General features: G+C 36.1%; 1 protein-coding gene across 1 annotated transcript; it reads right to left on the bottom strand.

Moving 5' to 3' along the window:
- Positions 1–313: 313 nt before the first annotated feature.
- On the bottom strand, positions 314–5730 carry HIT3 (HIS triad family protein 3). The gene is made up of 5 exons (XM_008242380.3): positions 5498–5730; positions 5305–5362; positions 4180–4269; positions 805–922; positions 314–670 (listed from the first exon to the last, which is right to left on the bottom strand). The coding sequence occupies exons 1-5, from the start codon at positions 5638–5640 to the stop codon at positions 603–605; spliced, it is 477 nt and encodes a 158-aa protein (XP_008240602.2). The 5' UTR covers positions 5641–5730; the 3' UTR covers positions 314–602.
- Between the last annotated feature and the right edge of the window lie 5573 nt (positions 5731–11303).

Below are 11303 nucleotides of genomic sequence, written 5' to 3' on the forward strand. Positions count from 1 at the left end.
ATAAACACACCCAAAATCCATCATTACACACACTCAAAATCCATTTATAAACACACCCAAAAAGTTGACTTTGGGATTGATTTTGAGTGTGTTTCTAAAATAGTGCTTGGATTTTTCTATAAATACATGTCTAGAATTGGGTTTATTTATAAATTTGTATTTTTTCTTTCCTTTAAGGCAAGGTAGAGTGTGAATTGTATTTTGAGTGGTAAACAAATGTTTATTTTGGATGTTATTGGTTGTTCAAAATAATTGGTGGAGGATTGTATGTCATTTAGCAAGTTTTTAGGGGCACACGCATATACGCAGTTCATAGCAAGACTGAACCAGGAGCTAGAGCTCACTGGAATATTAATATCGTCTTTCCATCGAAACCAATTTCGACGTTCATGACAGAAATGATAAAACCTCAAATGTGACAACCAAGCCATCGGTAACGGGCAAGATTATTACTTATACATGGTATGGTTTAAGAAATAAGGTTTTTACCAACTACTACAAGTTCACAACTGTTTCGAGATCTCCAATCAATAAACTACTAGTTTCAAGCCAATACAGACTTCCAGTGGAAATCTTGCAAAACATCCGAGCACGTCTCTGCATTAGCCTGGAGGCCAGTTCAATTGACGTCCTCCAAGGAGATGAACATGAAGGTGATAAACGGATTGGCCTGCAGGAACATACATAAGTCAATATAAAGTTCAAAAAATTTACACTGAGAAAGCACAAGAGTTTGAAGATAAAGACTTAATGATATGTCACCAATCCCAAGCACTTAAAAGTAAAGAAAGAATAAATACGCACATCCATTTGGCCCATCATTAATCACAATCCTGAAGCCATCATCAAGACCTTCCTGCTTGGCAATCAGCTTGGCAGTGTAGAGAAGCTGACCAAGAATTTCAGTGTGTCTCTCCTCTGCCTGGAAAACATAAAATTTAGCAAAAAAGTACATTAAGTTCCACAACAGAGTGTAATCTGTCAATTATGAACTGATGAATTACAAGACTAAATGAGCATATACTCATATAAAAAAATACCACTTATTGTAAAGGGGAAGTGAAGGAAATGATAAGTTCCTTATATCCATCAAAGGAAATATTAACATCCCCTAAACATCCCATTTTATCCCACATTTCATCTTATTCTAATATTTCAGTAAAACCAAACCTTGCTAATGGCGTTTCCAACTGTTTGAAGTGATGCTGCAAGAAGCTTACCGCAGTCAAAATCTTGACATATCTATTCTTCTTTTTAATTTACATATAACTTCTAAAATCACCCGACTCTTTCAAAATACAGCTCCTCAGAACCACTAAGTGGCCCATGCACAAATTCTTCTACTAGATAACATTATTTTGTAAAACCCTCAGTCACATACAAATATGATACTAAGACAACAATATATCAAAGTATGGATGGTGATGCTGGAGCATAGTTCAAAGTATGATACAAGTACCAAGCACCACAGGATTGGGAGTCTTTGTACTTCTCATGTAACTAAGGCAATTTTACACATGTATTTTTAGGTCCATTACTTTGAAGCCTGATTATCCATTATCTCTGAATCTCTTTATTTCACATGATCAATGTCTTAGGTGTTGAATTATGTCTTTTGGTATTCCTTAAGCATATAAACAACTAAATTGGATCTTTCAATGATTCATGTATCAAAAACCCCTATAAAAGAGCTACTTTGTGAGCTTTGGCAAGTTCATAGAGAAAGAAATTACGGTTTTTCCTATTTCCCACTATGAATGAGGCATGATTCCCCATCATATTAAAATTATAGCTATGCCCTTGGGATGAAACTCTAGCAAGATGACATGAAGGATATTAACCCTATAAATATCATCATACATAAATCAGGTTTGCTATGCATGAGTACAAGATTTTGGTTTTTTTTTTTTTAATTTTAAATCCTTCAGAGGATTTCCTTTTGGACCAGTGCCCAGAGATGAGAAGAAGAGGAGCATCTGAGGAAGATTTCTTACACTTTGGCAGGACGCCAGAAGCCTTATGCATATCATGCTTTGCACGGAACTAGATATTTGTTGTGTCATAGCTACAATTAATCGCTATCAGTCTACCCAAATCTTGAACATTGGAGGGTAAAGCATAGTGAAAGAAAGGGAAGTTTTTACAATTTTCCACTCATAGTAAAAGGCCAATTATCTCCTTGTGATGAAGTTCTGGTACAATCACAAGAAAAATATATTAAGCTCAACCACAATCAGCATACCCTTCAAAAATTCCTCTTTTCAAGGACTATTGTCCAAAGACATGGGAAGAACAGGAGATTACGGGATCTAGCTTTGGTTTAATTGTTATTATCTAACCTAGATTCTGAGCATTGAAGGGCAGTGAAGCATATCCAGAAGCAATTGAGAACCAAAGATTACATGCTCATCTATGTATGTGAGGATATAATACTAGTTGGCTATGCTTTCTGACTTCCAGTCGAATCAAGATTCCAGGAGGGGCCGTGCAAGTGTGAAGTAAACTTCAGTTGCTAATTCTACTGTGGAGACTGAACATTTTGCAGCAAAAAAGGTCTTTGGCTCCGGAAATTCATGGTCCATACCATTAGGAGTGCACAGCAGCACAGATTCCTTCCACACAAATCTCAATTCACATTGATAATAGAATTGGAAAAACCATGTGATTGACTGTGATAGCTAATTTATACAGATTGGCTTGTCACAACCATTGGGGTGGTCAAGATCACAATTAGTGTTCTGGCACTGTGGGTGTTGAACAAGTCACTTACTAGATTACTTCACTGAATGTCTGCCATATTGTGAAGTAATCTTGTATGCTAAATAGCAATTGGCTCTTAATACAGAAATGGAAATGGATAACAGGTCTGGGTTTGGTTGTTTGTTTTTGTTGTACTTGCATTAATCATTTTGATTCACTCTAGTAAGGTCCTATGAAATCCAAGCAGAGTATGCTCTTCATTGGTTATAACATTTTCTTTTTTGATAAAAAAAACACACACTTTCATTAAATGAAGAAAGAGAAAAAGAATTAGATGACAAGAAGTCCTCTAGACCAACATTCAGACTAGCAAACTGTATGATTTTTTTTTTTAATAGAAACATTTTGTATCCAAAATTAGAAAGGACCAAAAGAGAGGACAAATAGAACACAGACAAAAACAAAGAAGCAATGGCCAGTGAAACAAACGCAAGGCTACGCAACACAGAAAACAAAACAGCCAATCAAAAGACAACCCCTTAAGATACTACAGCCAGCAGATTGCGCATAATTGTAGGATAGGATAAAATCAGGGGAAGTTGATGCCCAAAGGGCAGCCCAGAACTTCACTTTATTCCATAACTGTATCCCAGAACTTCACCCTAAACTGTATGATTTAAACCAGTCACCAAGCTACAATTAAAGATCAGACTACCACACCAATACTCCAAGACAAGACAGCTATCCAAGAAGATAGCATAACAGATCAAGAGTAGTCCTTAAAATCTGGAGACACCACACCCATAAAATATCCACCTTCTTCCCCTTAGCAATGTCAAAAGTCCTCTTTTTTCCACCTAAACTACCCAGAAACAGCCAACACACGTCACAAAAGACAGTTTTGTTAAAACCACATTGTTTTCCTCTCATAGTCTAACTAGGATATTGCTCACTTACGTCATAATTTATTTTTTTCCTTGCGTTTTCTTTTATAAGATTCTCTATAGGAGATTTTCTGGAGATTAGACCACAGGCATACGCGTTCACACTGACCATCGTCAGGCTTTGCCTTTACATTGTCCAACGTGCGCACATAACTAAAATTGCATCCTAGTGAGGTAAACATTTAAGCTTTTGGATATGGTTGATATACAGTTGACATAAACCATTTGTATTTATTACCACAATACACACAGATGTATTTTTATTTTTTTTCTATTAAATTGTTAATCATCAAGCACAAGCCGCTGTGGCTAGTCTACTAATTTTCCAATTCTCTAATACACTGTATAAAGTAGTGTTGATGCTTCTACTCTTTTGGCAAATTTTTTTCAAGTGAACATTGTTAGGAAACCTATCAACTTCCTGAAATTTATGTGTTCTTATTTCTCTTTCCCCCTCCTTGGATTGCTTATTATCACAAGAGAGAAAAAGGAAAGCCATAAACAGAAAGGAAAAAGAAAGGTCAGTAGCAAGTACCTTAGAGAGTCCAGTTAAGCCATCTCTAACTTTGGGAATGATCAAAATGTGTGTCGGAGCTTGGGGATTAATGTCCCTAAAAGCAAGGACCTATTCAAAATAAATAAAAGGGCGGGGTGAATAACCAGAAAACGGGTACTGTGAAATCAATAAAACACCCAGAAATAAGGTGACTACATTAAAAACACATTGATGAAGATAAACAGCTTTGATTAAACAAGATTGTAAGAATACAGATCTCAATGAATGTTTACATACTATAAATTATATATATTATACATCCCAGCCCTAAGGAAGCAAGTGAATCTCCATTAATCACATTAATTAGGTGGTCTCCTCAAAAGATTTGGCCTTGTATCAGAAAATAAGCTATATGCATCCACTATTTACCCAATTTGCAGCTCTTAAGGGCCCATTTGGTAACATTTCTGTTCTTTGTTTTTGTTTTTGTTTTCAATCAAGGGTAAAGAAGAAAACAATGATAGAAAAATGTGAACAGAGATTATAGATATGAAAGGTAAGCAGAGATAGTATGCATATTTTGAATTCTAAAAACTAAAAAGAAATTATAAATATATGTTTTTTAGTTTTAGCTTTTTTATTCTCTCTCATCTCTCATATCCCTCAAATAAACTGAAATCATACCATGCAACCCCTAAGTTATGAGCAAAAGTTATTGTCAATAGTGATAAGGACAGGATTGGGAACTCAAGTACAGCAAATATTTTGAAACATGCAATTCCATTAACTTCACTAACAAAATCACAACGAGATTGGTAATTTTTAGAGGAAGAGAGATACTAATATATACATAATATTGTAAAAAAAAAAATACAATTAAATTGCTAAGTTAATAGAAATTTAGGTAAATGTATCTCAGCCATTGGATCAGAAATATTTTCACATGAAATTTATAAACATGAACAAATGGAAGCTTCTTTGTTTTAGCATTTTTCAGCCGCAAATTTATAGATGTGGTACTCCAAAGCAGAATGCGGTTAGCAGCAAGATTTTAGCATGAATCAACACAAGAGAAAGCTCACTAAAATTCACTAAACAGAGACGGAAAATACGAAAAACAAATTATAAAAAATAAAAATAAAATCTAGAGAAACACGGGAGCACCTTTTCGTCCTCAAAAACCACCTTAGATGGTATTTCCTTGTTGATGATCTTGTCAAATCTGCAAAAAATTAATTAATCAAACAGATTACGTTATTTGTAAAACTTAAAAAGATAATACAGACGAAGAATCTGAACCCAAAAACAAAAACAAGAAGAAAAAAAAAGAAGCGAAAGCAAAAGGCATGGAAAATACATGGTGGGAGAATCAGAGGGTACGGCCGCAAGAGCAGCCTCCTTCTCAGAAGCAGCAGCCATGGGGATTTGAGGAGTAACCAAGTGAGAGCTTATTACTGCAAGCCTGCTGCCTTTATCACCAGTTTTGACTTGCTTTTCCATCTCATGCCCTTGATTTTACTCTCTGCTATGCCTCTTATGTCTGGCCACTACAGTCATTTCAAACTAATACATTTTTTTCTTTTGGAAAATTGCACAAATAGGATTTTTGTTTTTTTATCGAACAAATAGGATAATTAGGAATTAGGAGTTTGTGCAATTGATTGTCTCAACAATTTGTCGTCTGGTCGCTTGCCGTGTAAAGTAGGTTGCAACTTGCAAGTTTTGATTCCGATTTTACAAAGGTAAGACGTCATTTTTGGTCCTCGTGGTTTATTATTTTTATCACAGTCCTTGTCGTTTTAATTTGATTATTTTTGCTTTTGTGGTTTTCAATTTAAGCAATTCAATAATAATTTCCAATTTCTGTCAAATTAGAATAAATTCCACCACTTGTTGAGGGGCATTTTGGTCCCAAAAAAAGAAGAGAGAAGCCCTTAGCCACACCACCAACCCTACCATGCCAAACCAGTTAAACAAATTATGGTTTTCAGTTACCAAATTCATTGGCGTTGATGAGAAGGCATCGCGAACCAGGGGACATGTTAAGGCTGAAATCACAAAACAGTGAGAGTTGTGCATCATATGCGAACTGCATGCCATGGACTCTCATGATGGGTTATGATTGTTTCATACATTGTTAAGAGATTCTATTCTTTTGATAGCCATAGCCATGTACAGATTGGTTGGTGAAATTGTGGGAGAAAATTCATGGGTCTTCTCCACTGGGTTTCTTTTGTTAAATTATTTTCTTTTGTTCTTGTTTCTGAATTTTCTTGGTGCTTTACATATATGAGACATATTCAATTCAATTTATATTATGGGGTTGTGCTAGGTTGGGGAGATGGGGGCGAGTGTGGTGCTGGTTGTGAGCTGGTGGGCAGGTGAAGGTTTCTCGCACCTTTTTTTTTTTTTCCTTTTTGGACTGAAATGCCCCTCAACAAGTAAAGGTAGTTACTTTTATTTGACAGAATTTGGAGATTGTCCTTGAATTGATTAGATTGAAATCGACATGCGCAAAATGATCAAATTGAAACCACAGTGACCTTAGAGGTAAAAGTAGTAAACCATAGGGACCAAAAGTAACTTTTTGCCATCTAAAAATGCCAGATACACCGAACTAAATAAAAGATTCAAAAAAAATTAGAAATTTATAATAAATCTCATTTCAAACCTTGATTTTGTACATAAACACTATAACTTATAAATTGATTTTATACTATCCTTGTGGTATGATTTTTAGATTAAATTAAATTAAATTTTGGTGGCAGTGTTTTAATTTTCAGGGTTTTCAAGGCTTGCATGCTATATTCGGTCTCATTAAAAAGTCAAATGAGTTTTTTTCCTAGAGTTCGAATATGTAGAGTTTTGTTGTTGTTATAGTTTAGACCCTATTTATGGGTTTAACCCTTGAGAGCCCTGTTCCTCCACGCCAAAATCGAGAGGCAATGGCTCATGTCCACCTATAATGGGTGTTTTTCCTTAAGCTACGTCTCAAATGTGGGGCTTTTACTTCTTCGAATCCCTCTCCTTTTTCTCATTACCCTCAAATTATCTTCCCCTAATTTTTGCCCAAATCTAGAAACCCTAAATCTACACTTTCTCCCCCACCCACTGACATTGTTTTTCAGCCTACACTTCTCACTTCTACACTCCCCTCATCCCCTCTTTTTTATGGTGTCCTCCACCTATCACTTGTCGTTGCATCTCACAACCAATGCTCAACCACCATCCTCTGCTCCTCATCTGGTGTCGCTTCCATCGTGCTTCCTTGGTGACACATTGTGGTGTGCAGATGCATTTAAACTGCATTTTGAACTCATTGCTTGAATTATGGGAGCATATTGTGTAGGTGGCTTGATCACCCATTTTCTGTTCAAATCTTTAGTACATCTTGTTACCAGCTAATCCTTGGTTGTTGTGGACCTACGATGTTGGCGTGACAAGTGCAATGCGGGTGACGACTATGGTTTATTTTCAAATCTAAGTTTTTCTCTTTTGTGCTAGATCTTTGTAATTGGCCATCAACTATGTTCAAATTTTTTTTATTTTTTTTTTTGTGTTTTTCTATTGGCACTCTTTATTTTGCTTATTCTTGATGGACTACTTACTATTTTTCACTTTGACCCAAATAAAAAATAAAAAATTCAACATCCACGTCTCTAAATCTTTAGCCATCTATTGTAGCGAAGAATAAAATAGATTGCTTATGTTACTACTGACCCCACTTTAAGTCTCTTAATCTTGAGTGATAAGGATGGAAAGATCTTTCTTAAAGTCACTAGTTTTTGGAGAGATCGATGTATAATTTTTGCTCTAATGCATAGCATGCACATTCACTTTCATTTAAGTGAGTTTGACGAGTTTACTGAATTAAAAATGACAAAATATATGGCCAAATTTGAAATCTACAATTGCATTTCTTAGAGAAAGATCAATATGACCCTTAGTTGAAGAACAAAATTTAAGATAATTGATGGCTGAGCTTAAGGCTTTTTTTGACCAAAAAGGAAGCGAGCTTTGGTGAGCTCTAAAGCTTCAAGAGATTTACCTAACCCCAAGCTCAAGTAGTTGAAGAGAAATGTGAATAATAATCTAGGGAAGAGTTTCAAGAATAAGTTGGATGAGTAGACCCATCTATGCTCAAAGAAAACTCAAAAAATCATAATGAGCGTGCTAGTTGTACAAGGCTAGGATAATGTAGAGATAAGAGTCAAGGTAATTATGAGGAAAATCGGGGTCTTATAAATGGTTTTGGGCCAATTAATGACTTCAATTCGTTTATTGGTATAAACACGAAAATCCTACGACAAATGAGACAAGAACACGTGTACAAAATAATATTTGTATTAATGAAATTTAGGGTTACATTCTCTATATGAAATCCTCTTATTCGATCTCCAAAGTGTTTAAAGATTTGATACAAGGGTAGTAGAGGCTTGATCTTCATCAAACAGGTAGCAGGAGGCTTGTTTTGTGGTTGGACTTTTCTGGGATGAAGGAATCAGCAAGTATTTGTTGTGCTTGGTGGCTCTTCCAAGTGAGGTGAAGAATGCAGAGAGCTTTCTGGTTCTTCTGAGTGCTTGGTGTATCTAAGGGTCCCTTCCTTTGTGGGATTTTGATTTGATTTAAAATCAATTCCGATAATTTGGTGTTGAGGCCTAAAAAAGTCACGGGAAGCCCAAAGACATTTAAAGCCCAATATAACATATATTGTCGGTCATGCGTTAATCCAAACTATATTTTGGGATTTAATTCATTAAATAAATATAGAAATAGCGTACATGCCATGCCAAACTAATAATACATTTTTCTCATGCCAATCACCTATCAAGCTCACATGAACTCAAGTCATGTGGTTTACGGGGCTTGCATGAGGGATTGTGGTGTGGAAGGTTATGGAGGTCCACAAGACCCACGGAAGCTCTTGGATAATGGAGACTTTAGGCTAGCTACTTGGGAGCACCAAAGTCCAAGCCCATTACTTAGAGTTCTCCAATGTGGGTGAGCAAATGAGATATTTTTCAAGCACTTCCTTTTACCTATAGGAAATAGTCATTTTCCAAATACCTAGCTTTACCCATTGGAAACAAGCCTTTTCTAGCACTTCCTATTACCCACTGGAAACAAGCAGTTTCAGTGCTTTTTTACCCATAGGAAATAATCAGTTTATGGTACCTAGCTTTACATGCTGGAAAATAGTACACTCTAGTGCTCCCTTTTAACCACTGGAAATATGCTGGTTCCAACACCTCCCTTTACCTATCGGAAATAAAGGAAAACCCTCACCCTCTATAAATTGGCATTCATGGCTCAAGCAAAGGGAACCAATTTTTCTTTAGCCAACATTTCTTACTCGGCTGCTGCAAGTATCCCAGCAGCCATCAACCCCTCTTGGTTGTTGCAAGCTTCTCAGCAACCACGGGAACTCACCTTTCCTTAGTGGTTGCTAGTATTCCAGTAGCCTTCACAGTCATTCCTCAACCATCACCACCATGTCTTCTACTTTCTCACCCTTGAAATCCATCATCTTCTCCATAAAGCCTCACCAAGCATAACTCCAAGCTTTTCTTTCCTTCCAAGCTTTAAACACCATAGCCTTCAAACCTCAAGCTTTTCCTTACATCCTCCTTCTCTTGAAACTCTTAAATCCCCATAGCTATAGCCACACACAACAAATTATCAACACCAAACTCAAATATATCAAACACCAAGCCGAGCACAGGCATTCTCATTTGCTAAACTTGTGGGTCTTTAGCTTTCACACTCCAAGCTCTCATGCCAACCTCATATAATCTCATATCAACATCAGCAAGTCATCTTCAACTCTTCGTCGAGCTGCCGGAAACATCAACACAAAACATGCAGTTGCTGTAAAAAGAACAAAGTACTCCCCTGGGACTTGCTTCTCCCTCAGGGTACTTTGGGCCTAGTTCTTGCTAACTCGGAAAAAGGGTCATTGAAGGCTTGATTCATCACTCTATGGCGGTCCAAGAATCAATAAGCCCGGATGAGCCTTCCGACGAAAAAGACCCCAACATTTGGCAATTTAACCAAATTATCTTTAATTGCTTTACTTGATTAATATTTTATTTAAATCAAAGTCAATCACAAAAGATTCTTCCCTTTAACTTTGTCTTCAATTTAAACTATTTGATGCACTTCGCCGGATGTTGACACGTGTCACATTTGACAACTAATTCAATTTTGATGACTCATATGCCATTTGGACAAATTGTGGGACCCATAACTTAATCCACTAAGCCTTAATTATTTCCTTACTTAGCAAATTTCAATTCACCAAAATTTCTTTGTCTACATTTACTTCACAGTGTGCCGTAGATATGTGCTTGTTACATATTGGAGGTGTACCTTGAAGTAACTATTGATGGTGATCATCTAGTCATTGATCCAATAACCTTTCTTGCGCCTGTTTTTGTTTTGTTTTGTTGTTTTAATGTGATTGTGTGTCATTAAAGTTATTGCAATTGACTCAAACACCTTTTGATGATATCAATCGAGCAATATCAATTTGATTTGCATTGAAGGTTTCCCTTTCTTTTTTTTTTCTTTTTTTTTTTCATTGGAATGAATTTCCATTAATGCAACTCTTTCTTTCCTTAATGTTTGGGAGCCTTATTGGTAGGCATTATTGAGATTTTAAACTTAATATGGTCTGTACGTCAAAGCCATCTTGAGTAATTTTTTTTTTTTGGGTACAAATATTGGAACCCAAACAAGGAAGCCTTGATTTCATAAATCTCCTATTGCCTTGAATAGTCTTACTATCAAATAAGAAAATTCTTGGGCATTACTCAGTTTCAACCATAGAAGAAACTAAAGGTTGGCCTTAATTGTACAACGGTTACTTGCATCCATCTTTGAATGTGTCTTGAAGCGCTGCTCGTGGGTGAAGTGCATTGTCTCCTTTGCTTTTTTTTTTTTTTATCTGCTCTTTCATGGGAATCCTCTATTATTATCATCTCAAGATTTTTTTTCTATTGTCAAATCTTCGAATAGGCACCACCGCAAGGTATCTTTGCTTAGAGATATTGTCAAGGCAATATTGACGAATATTTCCACCAATTGCTATGCATGTGACACTTCAAGTGTGCAACCAAAGTGGTAGGCTTTAAGTCCCTTTTTGAACCACTTATTGAAACTCT

Source organism: Prunus mume, linkage group LG8 (assembly GCF_029339155.1).
Source record: "Prunus mume cultivar Tortuosa linkage group LG8, ASM2933915v1, whole genome shotgun sequence".
Classification (NCBI taxonomy): Eukaryota; Viridiplantae; Streptophyta; class Magnoliopsida; order Rosales; family Rosaceae; genus Prunus; species Prunus mume.